Consider the following 20,594-nt stretch of genomic DNA (forward strand, 5'->3'; position numbering starts at 1 on the left):
ATATCCTATAACGATGGCAAATTGTCCGAAATCCTTTAAACAAATAGTACCTCGTATTTGAGACTTGCATCATGTGCAGTGACAACGCCTGGACTGGACCCCAAGCAGCTTTTGGGTATGTTTGAACACTTTTCTTTCCCTTCTTTACTTCTTTCTATTCTTTACTTTTGTATGTATTAATACCTCCCCCACCTGACGAAGAGGATAGATTCTAACAGTCGAAATGTTGTGTAATACGTTTTATAACACATAAAGATGGAAAGTGTCCGAAATCCTGTTATCCTATCTCAATCATGTCAGGATCTTATAAAACAAAATAAGAAGGGGAGTCGATACAGAAAAAGGTCGATGGTATTGATAAAAATTTATACAGTCACAAACAAGATTTGAACCTGCCCTATCTATGTCAGACACAAAATTCTACGTCTACAACTGTTAACACTTAGGAAGCTCTATATCTACTCCAACAATCACCCTCTGCAGTAAACTAGACATTTAGCTACACATTATCTGATATTTATTATTTTAGAGGTTCATCCTACAAAAAGGTTACATTCCTTTCATTCGGATGATAGGTCATACCTTTTATTTATTTCATAACTTCTTTGTCCTCGAATTAGGCGAGTATTTCACTTTACTGGTTATTAAAATAATAGTAATCGAATACCTTCCACCAAATAACCAGTATGTTATTAATCCATAAGAAATTAATTTCTGTAAAATATATTCGAGAAAAAACGTGGTTATTGTTAAGAATATCTTCTAAGGGAGGTAAATACGGGTAACGATCAAAAATATTTAGCAAAACGACCTGAAAGATTAAATAATTTCACGCCCAAGCCATCAAATAAACGGATTCTTTTATTAGTTGGCTGTACATCTTCAGGTAATAAAATTGTGCCCAAGCAGCATAAAACTTTACAACCGGACATAAAACACCCGCAGAAGCCGCTGATTCCGTAAAAGAAATGTTATTGTTTACATTTTATTAAAATATTTAAACGTTTTGTGTCAACAAACCTAGAATAAAATTGATGTTCCTAGACATATCATATAGACCAGACCTATAACTTTACTTTGCCATTAGGTTTTAGTTTACATCTTCGGGGACCTGTTACAAGATGTAGGTCTTTCTGCAAACAATATTAAAGAAGGGTTGAAGAACTTCGGTTCTTTCAAGATTCATCTATCTTGGGCGGCATTTTCTAAACGTTCGCTAGCTAAAATGGTACAACCGTTTAGTAGGCTACATTCAGTGGTTTTAATAAGTCAGAATGTATAACTGAAATGAGCGGAACGGCTTTCTGGGAAACGTCTGAATTAAGTTTTACTTCCAATTGCATTCGGACCTAATATTGATTGAATGCTTCAATGCAGCCTTATTCAACATTCTGTAAAATCTACTGAACCGACTAACATCAGGTTTGTTTGCGTATCTCTACAACCTATTTACTTTATGGTTCATTGGCCATAATTATCGGTATTACACTGATTTAGAGGGAAAGCATAAAAAATACATTTTTCACACGGTGATCTTATGCCGTATCGTAGGTTTTCACACCGATATAAAATTAACGATACGAAGTCATTGTTTTTATCATATAGGGCTTTGAGAACATCAAACTGTATGCTATTTAAAACCAATCACAGACTACAAACAGCTGATTTAATTTCGTTAATTTTCAAAATCACTGAGACACTGGGATTGGAATTATTGTCGAATTGTATTCCCGTATGACAAATACTTGTTCGTTGCCGACACTAGTTCTAGTGTACATCAGAAGCCAGACCCAGAGGTCAAAACAGATCAACTGAGAACTCAGCATATCCTTAAAACTAGCAGAAAAAAATACATTTTTAGCCTTATAAGAATCTAAAATGTTTACCGTTTTTTAACTTCTGATGCCTTCATGATTATGGATCAGTATGTTGAAAAAACTCAAGACAATGAATGGCTCAGGTTTGCCACAAAAGGGGTGTTGTGGGGGTGTTCGGAGGTATAGTGTTACGTTGAATAGTTAATTGTTTAACCACTAATAGAGGCAAAAGCTGGGTCTATAACATCCTTCTTAAGAGGTAAATTGGAGTTACAACAAGGTTCAAACCTGCGAAGTTGAACTGAGATTTTTGGAAATATAACAGAGTCATGTAAGGTTTAAAGAAAAGAATATTCGAGGTACTACCTTGTAATTGTGATTGTAAACCACAGGCCGTAGCATCCGATGTGAAAAGTCAACAGAACAGATAACGTTCATAAGAGTATATATATTGTACACGCTTTGCAAAAAAACACAGTGACCAATGAATTATCTTCACTAGACAGTACAGAACATCTAGTAATTACTATCTTGATGTCTACTGCAGTTTTTAATCAGAGGTTAACCTCTTTTTAGCCTCACCTTATCTATTCTCTAGAGACAATAGATCTGGGCGGGTATCTTATTATACGGAGTACAACAGAGATTTGATACAGTACAGAGTGAGTACCACTGATAAAAGGTGTACAGGTCCAAGCAGAATCCGAACCCACGATGTCTCTGAACAATACCGTACAACAGCATGTGGTTGGGTTCCTTTAGTGACCGCTCAAGCATCTATAGATAAACCGCTCGCAACGGAACCTGCGGAGAAGCAAATATCTGAGCAGCCGCGCGCAGGAGAGCCCTCCAGAGGTGAGGAGTGGAACAAGGATTTCTTCGTCTCTATTTAATCAGCTATGTGGGTTGTGTATCGCTCGCGCCATTTTGTTTCCACTACACCTACTCACCTATTCTATAATATTGTATTTTTGTGTGTAGGCCTATACATGCGTAAAATATTAATTGAACAGATCGATGTAGCCTTAGACGTGTTTAGGTAGCTTGCACGTTCGCGTGAGGTTAGCCGCTAAGTGGCAGTGGCAATGCAAAATAAATTATTTTAATGCAAAATGAAAACAGAGTAAACATTTGAATAAATAAAGCTTGTTGAAGTGACTACTTCTTTTAGCGGGTTATGTATGTATGCTTTACACGGGGACGTCACGGAACCGTTTTTCGTCACGGAGCGTAACGCGTGATTATGTTTTCCACATGCTTTCAAAATAGAATGACAGCTTTACTGAAACGTAGACAAACTTTTATACAGGGTGTCCAAAAAGTCCCGGGCCGGTTAAATATTTTTCAAAATATTTAAAATAGAGCTATAAAACCTTACACAAAGTTACTGGACATAAAAATCTATTTTATCACATATTCAGTGATCCGCTACTTACTCAGGGGGGCGGCCCGCTAGGAGTCGGAAGAAAATCTTAAATGTAAGCATAGGTTGATATGCATATCAAATAAAAGGTCTTTATTAGTAGAGTACAGAGCCGCAAACCCGACCAAAAATGGATAACCGAATCAAAAATGATAGCCGTTCAAAGATGGCTAGAGTTTGGGTCCAAAAAGTCCCCCCGACCAAACTCCTTTGGATTTCTTATTTATTTTTCAGCTAATAATGGTAATGGAGGAAAACGAAGACAATTATCCCGATTCATTCACAAAACCAAATAAATGTTGGTGATGAAAGCTCTGAAACAATTAAGCAAAATTTGTAATTTAGAAAAGGTAATAATACAAGAGACCATTTGAAAAAATGTTGATATTCCTCAAGAAAGTAAAAAATAATTGGCTAAATTACGTAAAATTAGGTATTTAGAAAAGGCACTAAGAAGTCACTGCTGTCAGCGTTTTTATTTATTCATTTGGTTCTGAAAAGATAGAAATATTGTATAATGTGTTCGTTTGATAATACTCGTATAACGCGCCACTAATGATGACCACGCTCCAAGTTCATCAATACGTGGTTGGTTCGGATTACTCCGGTAACAACGCTATCTATTTTATGCACTATAAATTATCTTAACAGAGCGTAAACACCGATATCGTATTGTGTCTCTTTCAGTTCGTTAATTCCTTTCCAGCCTTTAAAATTGATTACAAGTTTTATGTATGAGGCCTTCCTCATTAAAAAAAAAAAAAAACTAAGATATATTAGCTCTTCAAAATGTGTTTCATTAATATAAGTATGAGTATTCGTTTGTAAGTAGACTTACTAATATCACAATTCTTTAAATAAATTCATTGTTATAAGTATGAATATAAGTTTGTAAGTAAACTTACTAATATCACAATTCTTTAAATAAATACACCCTAAAGAACTGCATTAATATAAAAATATTATTACCAAAAATAATACTGAAAACAGATATAGTTTTATAGTATTTACACATTTAATTTATTGTATTTTAAAGAAATGCATGAAAGTACTGCGTTGTAAAATTTATATATTTTAATTATTATGATGCTCTCATTGTATGGGCATTTTCTATTTAAATGCTATACAGAACGCTCTAGAGATAACGTAATGGCGGCTGAAAAATACTTCAATGTCAAAGTTATTTACACATTCTCAATTTCGTTCATTAAGTAGAATCCAGGAAAAACTAATTGGTTGGAATTCGTCACTGCTGCCATCTGCAATGAACTCGGATTATTCGGGACGAGTGTGTTAAAAATTATTCATGTATTATAGACCGTCTGCGTGCTCCAAAGACGAACGAAGAATATTTATTTCGCTAGTTTTCAAACATGGAGTTTCTTGCAAGTATTGGAAAAATGCATGTATCTAACACTAATTATGTAATCTGTTGATTATGTTCCTTTTCTCTCAGTACATTAGTGTTCTTTAACTTTGGAGAACATTATATTTCCTTTTTGTATATACTTATACGTAAGTCAATATTTAATACGCCAACAGTTATTCATTAAATAAAACTAAATATTGCTATATTTGCCCTGTTTACAAAAAAACATTGTTATCTTTACACTAAGAACTTACAAAATAAGCAAAGAAAGTTGGAATTTTTTCAGCTTTTAGGATAGTACTAGAATACATTCAAGAACGTGGGGGGGGGGGGGTGAAGGCAACCGATATTTTCACAAAGTGGACAGTAAGTAAGACCTCACTTAGTTCCTTAAAAAGTTTTTGACCTGTATCTGTGTTGACAGCGATCTTTCAACAGTGCATGTCAATAATATTGAATTATTTAAATCATAATAAACGTTTACTAAAAAAGTAATTGAAACAATTCAAAATTGGGGGGATAGGGACCCCTTTAACCTCCTTGCTAGCTGCGTCCTTGTGTACAATCAATGTTCTTTAAGACCCCGGATTCTAAAAGTTTGTGTTATGAAGAGAAAGGACAAACAAACAGACAATTGTTTAATTTCATATTTACAGTATTACGGTGAACTATGTTGTTTCATTCATGTCCTAGGATTAAAACCGTCTACAATCCTGAAATACAAGAACGTTCATATATAAACTCAGTGTACATTTAATAATCATCTCAAACATTGTAGTGATAGCAAAGCTTAACCAGGCTGATTGGTGAGCAAACTTTTATGAATGGAGTTTCATTTTCCGAAATAACTGGTATAAGCCCTGATTTAATTTACTTGTGAGTATTAGGCTAATGTAAGAATCGAAACCTTCCAAAGGTTTATTTGTAAGGCCAGAGGAATGGATTAAATAGTTTTATAGCTGACTTACTGTGTAACTCCTGTGGTATTTTTTCGTTAGGCGCATACTGTTTGAAATCCATCAATAATAACACTCATGGAAGTGGTTGTTCCACCGTTGCCTATGTATTTTTGAAACTGAGATAGCCGTTTCCATTTAGATCACTCACAAGTACTGAATATAACACCTTATAACCAAGTCACTCACAACAAATATATGCTTTACCCATCAATAATAACACTCATGGAACGTGATTGGTCCATCGTTGCATATGTATCTTTGAATATAAGATAGGTGTTTACATTTAGACTTCCCACAAGTACTGAATGTAACACCTAATAACCAAGTCACTAACAAGAAATATATGCTTTAAGCAAAAATGCTGCAGCTAAGTTATTGATCATTAGCAAAGTACGTGACGACAGGTACACCAGGATCTGAAGCCAAGTATAATTAGAGTTGGAGGAGGGCCAACCAACACAAAACACAAAGCCTAGCAGGAATGCTCACTGGTAAAGTACGTGACGACAGGTACACCAGGATCTGAGGCCAAGTATAATCAGAGTTGGAGGAGGGCCAGCCGACACAAAACACAAAGCCTAGCAGGAATGCTCACACAGCACAATTGTGTTGGGCTTGGCACCGTTCTTACTGGCGAAATCACTTTTCCAATAACTCTTTAAATGGTTTTGACAATATTGAATGAACTTTTACAATGTTGTAATGATCTTATATAATCATGATTTATGTGTGAAAGGCCAAAGTAAAAGTCTTTGCACTGCTACACTACACGAATTATCTTCTAATAAAGATTATAGGCGTACTTAATTCGTTATAAAGAGTATTATATTTGTAAAAATAAAATGTCGTTTATTAGTCTAACTGAAAGTTAAGCACGGCGGACCGATTTGGGCAATGTTTGGTTTTTTAAATATTTTTACAAGTCCAAGGAAGGTTCAGTGGGTATTTTTCTCGGAATATTTAACAATCCTGAAAATAATTACAATATTTGCGACACGTAATTCAAAATTAGCTAAGCCTAAACACGTTCAGCTGAAGTTCACCAAAGTGGGAAACAAATGTTCACAATTTAAATTTTAGAAAATACTGAATAATCATACAGTGATTGATCAGTAGTGTTATGCAGGTTGCAGGGACAAGTTGCTACCTAACTTTTATTTTAGATTGCACATGTGACAAATAAACCATTTAATACATTTGAAATAATATTTAAAATATCTTCTAAAACCTAGCTTGATGAAGAAAGCTAAAATATTTTGCACAGAAGGTTTAACGAAATTGGCGGTATCCTTTAACAGTTTAACTGTAGTTAAAGATAAAGCAAAGGGAACTACAGGGCACCTCTTCCCCTTACATAAGAAATAGAATACAAGCGACGGAAGTAAATGCATTTTGACTAAAGTAGTCTTTTTAAGCTTATGTGTGCACATATTTTCTTGATCGGAGTAAAAATCAATGCACGATAAGGATCGCAGACCTTTAATAAACCGTTTTAAATCTAAGTTGCATTCCAAAACTCGCATATTCAATGCAACAACATAAACAACAAGAACAACAGAGGAATCGTAAATAAATTAGATCGGAAGTGAATTTAATCTGTCGTACCTTACTCTTTTGTAGGGCAGTAACTTTTCAATCGTTTGTAATTTTTTTATATATTCTTTATTAATACAAAAAAGTAAAATATCACTATGGAACTTGGAAGTCTCAGACAGAAAAAATTAACTTCTAAATTAAGAGAACCGAAAGTAGACGCTTCTTAATCTAAGTTTGGTTCCGTTAGTACATATTTTCTTGTTCGGAGCATAATTCACACTCAACTATGGCACTTGAAATACTTAGATAGAAAATTAATTTAAACAAACGGGAGCTGATTCTTTTTGAATAAGGTTTTGGTGAATTATTTGTATATATTTATTCATAATAGAATACCTAAAATAGAACCAGTCAAAATTATATTTAATTTTTGAATGGATACTGAAATAACATGTATCTAAAATATCTACTTGTACTTCTAAAATGTGTTACTCCGTCATGTTAAAGTACATCATTAATGCTTTCACTAATGCCTTCAATTTTGTGAGAAGCCATGGGTGGTAGTCAAAAATAGGTACTCTGATATTCACTTGATTATTGGATAAGAATAACTGCATGAACTACTCGTTGCTTGGTAATCAACTGTTTTAATTAAAAAGAAATGCAAAAGGTTAACTTTGATACGTTGCAAGGCCGTGGGCACAGTCCTATAGTCGGATGTAATACAAATTCAAAAAATGCAGAATTGCAAAATCTTTCTACTGACAGTAAATACGGACTAAAACCCCCGTACACAAGTTAAATCATTCTTTTAGTAACATAGATAACACGTGCAATGCTTCTTTATTTCCTTTTTTATTAAAGCGTAAAGAGGGATTAACATTTTCTAATTTCTATGTTTTAGAACTGTACTTATTGTTTAGCGTGAGTAATTAGACAAACGTAAGCGAAGCCTTTCACCGGAGGGGTTTACCTTTTTTGTCGCAGCATACATCAAGAAGGAAATTAGCTAAATTATTATTCTATAAATGCGATGTGTAGTCTGGTGTACTGAATTATCTTTTTTATTAATAATTTTATAAATAAATAACCCATTTTTATAGGAAAGTTTAAATGCAATAACATTACTGTTATCCGATCGTAATGACATAAATACATATACATAAATTATGAATAAAAAGTGAGCAGACTAATAAATAATGCTAGTCATTAAAGCCCGATAATATCTAAAACCAAGGGGCCTGAAACCTATTATTACCCCTTGGTTTGTATGTTTCTTGTGCTTTACGTTCTCAAAAATGTTCATATTTAATTCACAATTGCATTCAACTAATGTTGAATAAAATACACCTAATAAATAATGAATATAGTACTCTAAAATAGTAATCAACCAATTCCAGTATAAATTTGCGTGAATAGGATTAATTTAATTTAAAATAATTTAACATTTAAATGAATTAGGATTAATTTACTAACTCTTGAAAAAACTTTCTTAAGCAAGGAAACGGATTTAGTGCTTTATATTCTTGCTTGAAAAATTCATCTTCTTCTGGCTGGCACGGAGCATTCTAAACTTGCTGCAAGGCGATATCTGAGAAATGAAATCTCAGAAACGCGCGAATTCCCTTCTTGTAATTTAGTAGAGCCTCTTACTTTGTACTTGACGTCCAATTACTTCCAAGTGGCAAAACTTATTTTGTGATTTGCAAACAGACTTTAAGTAAGTGCAAAATGCAGTCTAACTGTAAGAACAAAGACTCTTGTGATATTATGAGATGTGTTGGATAGTACAAACAAATAACTACACATAACTAGGTGACTAGCATAGAATTTACTTACAACATACTTGTAGTGAATCCTGTGCGTGTCATAACGCTCTGCTATGATGAAATTTTTATAAATCCAGATTGAATACATGTTCTAGTTATGCGATCAGATTGCAGACCTCGAAAGTTAGTGTTACTGAACGATAGAAAATGTCAAAAAAACCTATTACTTGAGGGTAAAAACGCATTTAAAGACAATTATTTTACACCGTTAAGTATCAGAATTATTATTGATAAATCAATAATCTTTCATAACTGAATTGTATTTTACATACATTGGTTTTTTTTTCTCTCTTGGGGCGGCCTACTGCCATGCACTTAAGCCTCAAGGGCTTTTTGCGCACCCCGGAAACACACCATGAGGCTCACCAGTCTACAACTTCAGCAATTCAACAAACCGCCAAAACAACCTATCAAGTCCTCCTGGGAAAATTCACCACCCCTGTCCAAACTACCAAAGATGGCATACCGCTCTCTTGTTATTGCAGGGCAATCAAAGAGCAGGTGCTCAGCAGTCTCCTCCTGCTCATTACACCTTCCACAGAGCGGATCCTCCTGAAAGATGCCAACTCTGTGAAGATGCTTCCTCAGGTGACCATGCCCCATAATGAGACCAATGACCTTAGAAGACATTGATCTGTTTAATGAGAGAAGGACCGAAGCCACCTTGGAGGAAGGTGACTGTAAAACCATTCTACACTGGTTTACTATCAATATTTAAAAAAAAATGATTAAATAAAAAAGAATAATTAGCAATATTTAACTGTTGTCCTGGTTATGACTAATAAGACAGACGACCTAAACAATACATCACATATACTCACTGTAAACTAAGAGTTTCTGACGTAGAGTTAAAAGTTTTTTTTTATGTTTGTCTTGACCCAACATCCTAAAGGCCACAAGGGATTTTATAAATTCTGACCCTAACTCAACATCAAAGTCCAGCTCCACAAGGACATTGCAGTTGACAAGCATACACACAGATTTTTAACACTTTCTACCGAATCTGAATTACGTAACTGAGAGTGTTCTCCAATATTTCACAACTACGATTATTTTAGTTTAATATTTTAGCAACTTGGTTGCGTAATTAGTAAGCAGCCAACTAAAGGAAACTATTACACTAATTTAATTACACACATTAACGTTTTTACTGTACCACTCAATACTATAGCAATACAACCATCAAACCTTAAACTATCAATTCCTAACTAAGCACATTTAACTGCAGGTTTTTCGAGACAAAATAGTGGTGCAAATAAACTTGCTCACTAAAATGCAATTTGCAATTTAACAAGTGTTATTATTTCCCTTGGTAAATTGCTAAAAACAGGAGAAAAATGAAAGCTTGGAGCCAACTTGTAGTACAGAGCCAATTCATTAAACTTTTATATTTAAGATGAATGGGCAGACAACAAAACCCTTATCAAGAGTGGGAGTATGGCACCTAAGCATCCTTCTGTGGATTATGCATATAATCAGTCTTGACTTTGGTTCCTAACTTATCAAGAACTCAATGCTCTAGAACTATAATATTCCAAACTAACTAATCGTAAACGAAGATAAGATTAGTGTTATTATTTGACCTTCACCGTAACCTAGGACTAAATATGCAGATGTCAATCGAAAAGTCACAGATTCGACTTCCGGGGAGGTCAATGAAATTTGTACATGGGTTAAGACCGTTTTGCCTTAACCATGTTTCATATAATCAATACAAATGTCATTAGTGTTAAAAAAAACCCAAAACAATACTTAGAGGATACATCGACTCTCATAGACTGGATATCTGGAAACTCCACTTGTTTCGTATACGATAACCAGGAAATTTAGTAATACAGTTCATCGCTTCTTTTCTATACAGATTATTGGCTGAGCTTTAGCGAAGCCTATCACTCAAGGGCTGGAAAATTTCAATGTTTTAAAAACCGCGTGACTATAATCTGTCACTAGTAGTCTGATTACAAAATAAAATAGAATCACTAACACTTTGTGTGAAAGTCCGAATAACATGGGACCGTGATGCATCCAGCATTAATACGACTGTTATGTGCAAACTTTGTTTTACATGTGCGGTAAATTTGTATGAAAGTTACACAACTTTCATACTTCTCTGGAAATTATGTTATTCCATAAATGTACTGTACTACCTGTATTTGTGTTAGCTTCTCCCAGCAAAGCATTTCACCTACCTGTAAATAAAAAGAACAACATTATACCACTCAAACTACTAAATTTATATTAATATATACATATTTTTTGTTTCTTAGCAGGAAAAAAGAATCAGGACTACTTAGTTTCAGGTAAATGACAGAAGCGAAATTGGTAACTTCTGTAATCTAATAAACACTCGATACATACAAAACTATAGAAAACGTCTCTTACTATGTGAAAACAATATGGTAGAGGCATCCATTATTGGAATTTAGTAAAAAAAAGATCATTAATAAAGTAAAATCATAACATTATTTCACTAGAGTTGGTATAATAAATAAACGCACTATTGGAGGCAACGGTACATTTAAAACCTGGAATGACCACCTGTGGACAGGTACAAAAGCTATTTGCAAAAATATAGTCATTGAGCTCGTTTCCCCTTGACATTTATGACCTGACTATAATGCATTATAGTTATATAATACTATCAGAAATATCAAAACCACGTATGAAATAATTTATTCAATTAAAATTGTTAGTGAACACTTCAAACTTTAAAATGTTTATGATATTGTGGTAACAACCTCTAAAGATGATAAACATTTTACACTTCGGGAAGCAGCATTCTATTTCCTCAAAGTTCAATGAATCGTTCCCGACCGTTTACGTTCCACTTTTCCCATAAACACACAAAACCTAAGCTCCATTTTACTCCGTATTTCCAAACATTAGCTTTTCTCAGTTGAAAAGATTATTATTGTCATTCCTCCTTGTCATAATACAACATAAAATATTATTCGTTAACATTATTACAATTTTTTGTTATCGAAGTTTACTGCCATCATCTTCTTAAACATATAAAATAGTTGGAATCATAAACACTGCACCTAGGTATATACATTTTTTGTGTGATATACCTTTGTTTAAATGACCACAAGCTACACTTCTATATATATAACTTACATTTTGTGTTGACTGTGTTGTTTATATTTTTACGCCGCTTTTAGTCTTGTATGTTATCCAGCGTCATCACTTGTAACAGTTTTTCGTAACCATTATTTACTATTTACTTCGAACGTAGATTAATCGATTACTAAATATCTTCTTTATAAATCAGTAACTACAAAATATTTTAAAAGAGTTATTATTTATCAGTTTTATCAAAGAATGGACGATATTAGCTCCAGTGATCAATAGAAATTAGGAGGTTCAAAGCGTAGATATATGTTTTCTGGAGTAAGAACGTTATAAGGATTTTGAGGTGGCCGCAAGAAAACTGTTAATCCGTAACTTGAACACTTAGGCCCGCATGTAGAGCGTAATAAGTGGTAGGAAATTACTACCACACGCTTAACTGACACATTGAAAGGTACAGGTCAAATTAAAGTGTCTCGTGCTACTAGTGCTAGATTCAATTTTTGAATTAATATGTTGTAGTAATGATAGTAGTGCATTAATATTCCCACTTAAAACATAATGAAACATTATTTTATTTATGTTAAACTATTAAATGTTAAAAAAATTCATACACGCTACTGGAATGATGTATTTATAACCAACAATGGTTATAACAGTTACTACTTTTTCATCGCCATTATCATCGTAACAGAGTAGAGGACTGCCTCATCGACATTTACCGGTATCGAGTCCCCTGCACCTGAATTTGTTTATTAACATGTATTATTAGAAAATCAAACACTATTCGTCAACTTTTAAATAGAGTACGTGTAGTTATTTCTTAGTTGTTTTGCAAATTTAAAGTTTTGCAACTCAGTACTAAAATGCTATCTCCAAATAAAATTCCTGTGGTTAGTTTATACTTATACGGCTTGTTTATACCTTCCAGTTGAACCTACACTGGATGCAGTACTACACGGACGAAAACACCGCGACCAGAACTTGCGGCAGAAAAACTTGGTTATCAGGACTTAGGTAACCTTACGTTGCATACTATACGAATAGAAACTTCCACATATCTGACTAAATCTAGCAGAACTTCGACGTGCAACATCACCCCAGACAGTTTTGGATAGAACTCCGAACCAAAGCATAACAAGCCGAAGGTTATTGTTGTTTTGTCTGGTTTTGTTGTTGTTTACTCATAATATATTATGTTTGATACAGAGAAGTTTATTGTGGAAATGGAGCAACAGCCAGCTCTGAACGATGCTAGCGGTATGGAATTTAGAAATAAAAATGAATGCCAAATCTTTGGCTCAATTTATGCAGATCAAAACTTCACCACTTCCATTGTGATAATAAATTAAAAGCTAAATTGATGACCGTTCCGTATATCTAAAAAGCGCTTATACAGTTTAACGATAAGTTCGATGTAGATTAAGTGCCAGAACAATCTGCTCGTATAATCGCGTCAAATTATTCGGAATGGACTTCTTTGGTCCTTATAGTAATTTCCTTAGTATTAAAAGATATTGCTAGCCCAGACGTGAAGGATTGCAGTCTCCTTCTAGCTGTGACTGGAGAGGCCGAAAGAGGACTGGCCTCCATTTCTTCCAGGGTAAAATGACTGAGATAGTACCAGCTATCCTTTCTCGTGGAATTTTGACAGAACGCGGCCCCTATCCTCATCATTACGTATCCTAAACTCTGCACTCCTGAAGCAATTGCAAATGTCCTTTTAAGAATAAATACAATAGGAGGATTTTCAGCTTATTTTCTAAGTGAACAAATTTTAAGTTTGAGTCCACCATTTCAAAAGTTGTTCAGGTAAAGTTACGGTTCACTACTCACCTAACAGTTTGTTTTGGTATGTGGTCTACAGTCTGACCATAGTTTACAAGAGACTGTTGTGTACGTAAATGTTACTCTCCTCGATTGCTAACACCCCCAGTAACATGATCCTGTTACAACACGGCACAGATACTCAGTGACCGAACACAACTACCAGTAACAGTATATCTGTGGCAGTGATATTGAAGGGGTACAAGGCAGACAGGTCATATTGTACCTCTCTCTTACCTTGATAAGGTTCCGCCATGTCTGGCATGTCGACCGTACGTGAGCTGAGGTCTCCATATGTGGTCTACAGTCTGACCATAGTTTACAAGATACCGTTGTGTACGTAAATGTTACCCCACTAGATTTCTAACACTCCCAGTAACATGATCCTGTTACAACACGCACGGCTACTCAGTGACCGAACACAACTACCAGTAATAGTATATCTGTGGCAGTGACATTGACGGGGTACAAGGCAGACAGGTCATATTGTACCTCTCTCTTACCTTGATACGGTTCCGCCATGTCTGGCATGTCGACCGTACGTGAGCTGAGGTCTCCATATGTGGTTTACAATCTGATTATGATTGTGGTAAACCATTACCATTTTTTGAGTACATTATTTTGCCAAGGACATAAAAGTGTATTATTACAAATATCCTTGTGTTCCTTTATTGAAATTCGTACACATAATCAAAAGGCAATTTTCTGACTGAAATTAGTTAACCGAAAATATAAGCAATTGAAAATAGAAATCATTTATTTAATCAATAATCTGCAGTAAGGTGGGGTTAGATGCTTTTTGTAATAGCAAAAGGTTTTATTACAATAAAGAATTCATTTATGTAAGAATTTTCATTAAATAAATAACCTTAATTGTAGTATTACAAATTTAAAAAAATAATTTCATAACTATATATTTTTTATAATTATTGGTCGGACTGCAGGCCTTATACAGCAAATACTCAGTGCTAGTTTTGGAGGTTACACAACATATCAATTATTACCTAACATTGCCAGAGTAAAATCTAAATTAATTACTTCTCTATCTAAATTTGAGCTGTTTCATTTTGTGTTTTAAATTTTAAATGTCTAATAAATTACAATACCGTCTCTACGAGATTCCTACATAGTTTTCAGCTTATCAGGCCAGGAGTTCAAGTTCAAATCTACTTCGGGTACGACATTTTTGCATACTAACAAATAATCATCTAAGCCTATCCTGAAAAATGGGATAATCATTTATGGAGAGATTTTAAAACATCCACGCAAAAAAATAAGTTACTATAAATACTTTTAATCCTGCAATATTGTTTCAGACCACCAGTCTCAAATGTATAACGGTCAAACGCCTAATTGCAAAGATTTAGTTTAAACGGATTCCCCACTAAATCCACTCAAAATATTTTTTTAAATAATTTCAACTTTAAAAAACTCCAGGGTTCTCAAAAAACAGAGAGTAATATGTAAAATCTCAAATTTTTAAATGCAAACTAACGTCATGTTGTACATAATTTTTGACACTTCATGGAAATATATTTTTTAAAGATTTTCTACTACGAGAAAATTTACTTTTTTGGAAATATAAAAATGACCATATTCCACAAATTTGAAATAGTAAGCGGTAACCTATGCCACATTAAATTAAAGGCCGTACAAACAGAGTAACATTCACATTTAAAACGGCAAATAAACTGTATTTATAGGTAGCAAGTGAAAGTCTACATTGTGTCTTTACTGCACGTAGTTATGCAATGAAGAAGTGTAAAAATAAAATAAAATACTAAAAATGTGTATGCACTATGTTAATAAATACCACTTCAACCTGGCGCTCTAGCCTGGCTACATTCTTAGCGTACATAAAATTACGCTCGGAGTGCATGGAGTTGTTTCCAAGTATAGCTGAATTCTGTTGCGTAATCAACGAACAGACCGTAACACTTCTGTTGAAAATTCTATTTCTGTCTGTCAATCAATCTACCTATGCTAGTACGTCTTTCCGCATGACATCTTGAGAACGAACTGATCTATAGACTTGGCATTTTGCATGAAACTTCATTACTATACAGGGTGTCCAGCAACCATTCGAACAAACTTTTCCACATTGTTCAGCAGGCCAAAACTAACAAATAATGCAATATAACAGGTGCCCTATTTCGCTTCGTTTAGCGTCTGTCTGTCTGTATGTGTTTTTTTGGGAAAGAAATTACTACTAAAAACCACTTAAGATACAGAATTAAAACTTAACAGTTATGTTAACCTAGTGTTGGTCCTTTTCATTGAAAAAAATAAAACAAATATCTCATTGCATTTCAAAATGGCGGCCGTTCAAAATTTTCAAATTGTATTAGCTTTGAAACGGCTACTTTGACCACAAATTCACCAGGATAACTTTCTTTAGCGTATTTTATTACCAATCCAAAAATTTTTGTTTCAAAAAGATTGAATAACAAATAACTGAGTTACAGCACCAAACGTAAAAACAGGTTAAATCCATGCATTGCAAGTACATACAACAATGTAGTGGATTTTTACGAATAAACTTTTTAAGGTTCTTTATTAAAATACTGAACATGGTTGCTGGACACTCTGTATAGACAACCCGGGTTAGATAATGGTGCATGTAACTACTTGGGATTTGGCTGCGCGTTGGCGCATTTGGTAATTTAAAAATTTGTCTTACAGGTAACCTTCATGACAAAGACAAAGTCGCATAATAAATAAATTTGTAAATAAACGGAGCAAAATTAAATTAAATTTTAACACGTGACTTAATAAAACATTTAGCCTTATCACCAAACAAAAACCACTTGGTAACTTGGTAAGTAGAAACTATTATTTAAACACTGCTATGGAATCAAAATTAATGAGCAAAATGTTAATGTATCATGTGGAAAAATATCTCGAGATAGATTTCATATGTAGTGTTTAAATTTTGCATGAACTTTATCTATACATAGACAAGAATTACGGAACGTCCATGGGATCGTCATTGAAGTGTATATAACTTAGTGGGCTGACAAAATATCTCTCTTGTCTTCTGGAGGGATGTACAAAATTTCTTTTCTGCATGATTGTCTGTCTGACTGATTGACCTCAAGAATGAAATGAGATGTAGACTGGAAAGTTTGCATTCAATCTCAGCGAAGCATGTTACGCAACACTTCCTTTGGCCTATTCCTACCTTGAAAGGAACGAAGATAGTGATTTATAGTTGTGAAATAAATTAAAACACACCTGAGCTTAGAATACATATAGTCTACTCTTAAAATATTTGAATATCAAAATATAATATAATAGTAATATCATGCGTTGACTTTAATATTTACCACTACTGACTCGAAAAACTCTTATGTTTACTACTATTGGATTTTCTAGGCGAAATTGACGATATAATCAGTCAAGAGAGTATTATTTATATCGATTACAAACTTTGAGAATTTATCGTTTGTTCTTACTTACCTCCGCAATCACGTGACATATACCTCCCAGCTCGACATGGAGTGACAACATAGAAATGAACTTTACACAGTGTGTTTCCTGCACCTGCACAAAGTTTGTTGGCTGCTGTTCGTTGTGTGACAATAGTAACCTTATCAACCGGCTCTCCGGTAGGCACTGGAGTAATACAGTAGGCCCCATAATTTAACACTATTTGGCTCTACTTGGTACAACTTTGATTGGATTAAACTTTCATGAGCATCAATCTTGATTAGGCGACTCAGTGAACACCTGACGTCAAGGTGGGTCAACACTCAAACATTCCACTCCCTACCAGGAAGTGAGGACGTGTGAGGCATAGTCAATATTAGACGTGACGTAACAATATTATAATCCATTGTTACTTCCTATATAAGAGGTTTGAAGAGTTTCAAAGCGGAGTAAAAACGGTTTAAATGTACCAAAATGAATCTCTGCACCTCAATTTGACCGGCACAGTTTATTACACCGGCACTCTTCACCTTCTTCCAGGGTTTGTTCTTCAAGAATCGTTAGCAAATCTTCAAGCTAATGTTGCACTTACTATGCTGGTGTTAATGAGATTAAGCCAATATAAAAAAGTATAGTAACTTTGGTCAGTCCTGAATAGTGGCAGTATTTAATCTTTGTTAACATTTATAAACCATATATATTATTATTATTAGATTTATGCCAAAAACCCATAAAACAATAATTATTAGGAATTAGAGTTAGAGACTGGCACAGATTGGTTCTTAATGCCCGTCTTCTAGTTTGTTTTTGTTTTGAGAAGAAGGGCCTTTGAAAAGGAAAACATTCTATTCTCTATCCTTAGTTAAGGAAACCATTTACTCACACTATTTTGTAAATCTGTGGATCTTAAAATCACGTTTGAGTTCAGTTCATTTTCTCATAAACCTCATGTAAAAAATTATATGTGTTATAAAGAAACAAATGTTTAAAGTTTTGAATTCCAGGATATTTCATCAGTGTTGCTCTGATTTTATTTTCGTCACGTCATTGTTTATATTTTACGAATACCTATACAATTACATGTGACCGGACCAATGATTACAAAGATTTTATATCGGTGTCGTACAAACTATCCCCCTTATGAATGAGCATCGATAACATGAATAAATTTAAAATATTTTTGGGTTATATCTTATAAGATGTAGCATTACTCCAGTATGATATTAGTGAAAACTAGACTACATTAAATTGTAACAACCAGTCTAAACCTTAAAAACTAACAGAAAATAGAATAGAAAATAACAATGTTTTTAAAGAGCAAATATAAATATACTATTGGAAAACTCAGTGTTAATTAATTCCCCCTAGTTACTTAATATGATTATATATCACTGAGAAACGCCATATAATCACATCATCATAGATAATAAAAACCTATTCGTACACACTGTTGTTGGCTGTGGGTAGTGTGACCTTGATCTTCACCGTAGTGTAGAGGTAGGGCGCGGCTCTCTAATCTACAGGTGGTGGGTTAGATGCCTGGGAAGGTCAATCAATAGACATTTAAAAAAGGGTTTGGGTCCTTTCCCTTTAGAAACACTTACTACTAGTAATAAAAATGCCACTGGATTAAAAAAGCCCTCCTTAATACAGTGTCGTGAAACAATCACAAAGCTATTATCATTCAATAGCTCTAAGTGGAGTTCGCAACATTGCTGGTTTAATCCAGGGAATTCCAATTGTAATTCCTGCATCACTCCAAATATTATCGATTACATAAAAACCCCCGTGCTATGTGAGGACTTCAGTTGGAATAACAAAACCGACTCTAAAACACACTCTAAGTTAGATCACAGGCCCTGTACCTACGAGCAACTACGCGAATATTGAACTCAGAAGTAGCCTACATTCTGATGTTGCACTTCGGGTTGGGCAACTCAGAGAAGAGTGACAAAGCCCCTGTCACCGTGTCGTGTCTTTGTCTTGCAAACGGTACCAAAGCTCGTGTAGCTCTGATAACACTACCCGACGATATATTGTGCTTAGTTAAAGCCTCAACTGAACACTTATAGGTTTCCAGAGAGTGAAAATTATAATAAGGTAGGAGTACGCTACACCACGTGTCGCGTAGCAGGCTTCGCTTGGATTTGAAGTCTATTATAGGTGTTTTCATTGTATGCGAACAAACATATATACAATCATACAGACAATAAATTTCTTGCCAACAGGCACACAGAAGAGAAATTGTATCAACCTACTGAGTGACAAGTTTCAATGACGCTATGCCAAATCTTATGTATGGAAATGCACCATCATAGAAGTAATTTTACCTACGTAGAAATTAAATTCCATGCAATATTTCAAGTATTTAGATCAATAAATACTCAATATGTTGTGTGAATACACAAGGAAGTCAAAGACATGGAAATACATACTTTCCAGTCTCTCAACAAATCATAATTTTTGTCAAAAACATTTTAATGTTATTACTATTTATTGGTATATCCTGCTTAAATAATTAATTTCAGGTGTACTCTTCAGGTGATTAAGTAAATATGTTGATGGCTGTGCCATTAGCTATTACCTAATACATAGAATAGACTTTATATTAAATCATTTTAACACTCCAAGAACAATAGAGTCCTGTACCAATTCTCTAATTGCAAACTGAGCTTGATATTCTGGAATCTTGCTTTTAATTACAGTAATCATGAGTTTTATGGAATTATAATACTGCTTTTTACAAATTATTCCGTCAAAGTTTTAACGCTGCACACTATTTTACTGATTTCTCTGTCAGAAATAAAACTGCATTTGATCAGATTGCTTATAAGTTAATCAAATCTGCTGCACGGAGTTTTATTTACAGTTCACACTACCTTACACTGATAAAGAGTAAAAATTACACTGATTTCAAATTTACTTTGGAATATTTACACCAAGAAGCGTAGATAATACATATTCGAAAACCAAGTCTGATTTTTTAAGCAATTATATTAACAGCGGCATTAATAATTCACCAATAAAAAGTGTCGTTTTATACGCAATTTTCTCTATTGTTAAAAGAAGATTTACAGTTATTGGTTGCGTTAAGCTGACCCACAGTAACGATAAGGCATTTTATTTCTTATAAAATAAGTGTCAATATATATTTTTGACTTTCAATTAATTATTATTATTTTGAATTATAGGGATTTTTTAACTCTTTACTAATATTTGTAAATGTTATTGACCAAAGTACATCACCATATCGAACTGTTGTATCATTAAAAACAATAACTTGTTTGATAATGCTGTCAATAACAAATAACAACTACTAGTGATTTCATGCCACAT

General features: G+C 34.0%; 1 protein-coding gene across 2 annotated transcripts in view; it reads right to left on the reverse strand.

Annotated features, from left to right (window-relative positions):
• The window catches only part of LOC124358886 (zinc transporter ZIP3-like), an 82,838-nt gene that overhangs the window by 37,145 nt on the left and 25,099 nt on the right, over positions 1 to 20,594 (reverse strand). The window contains exon 2 of one of the 2 annotated variants that reach the window (XM_046811128.1): positions 11,081 to 11,122. The exons of the other annotated variant lie outside the window; for it this stretch is intronic. Coding sequence (XP_046667084.1) covers positions 11,115 to 11,122 — 8 coding nt within the window. The 3' untranslated portion in view covers positions 11,081 to 11,114. The remainder of the gene's footprint in view (positions 1 to 11,080; positions 11,123 to 20,594) is intronic. 2 annotated transcript variants of the gene reach the window in all.

Source organism: Homalodisca vitripennis, chromosome 4, assembly GCF_021130785.1.
Source record: "Homalodisca vitripennis isolate AUS2020 chromosome 4, UT_GWSS_2.1, whole genome shotgun sequence".
In the NCBI taxonomy this organism is placed as follows: Eukaryota; Metazoa; Arthropoda; class Insecta; order Hemiptera; family Cicadellidae; genus Homalodisca; species Homalodisca vitripennis.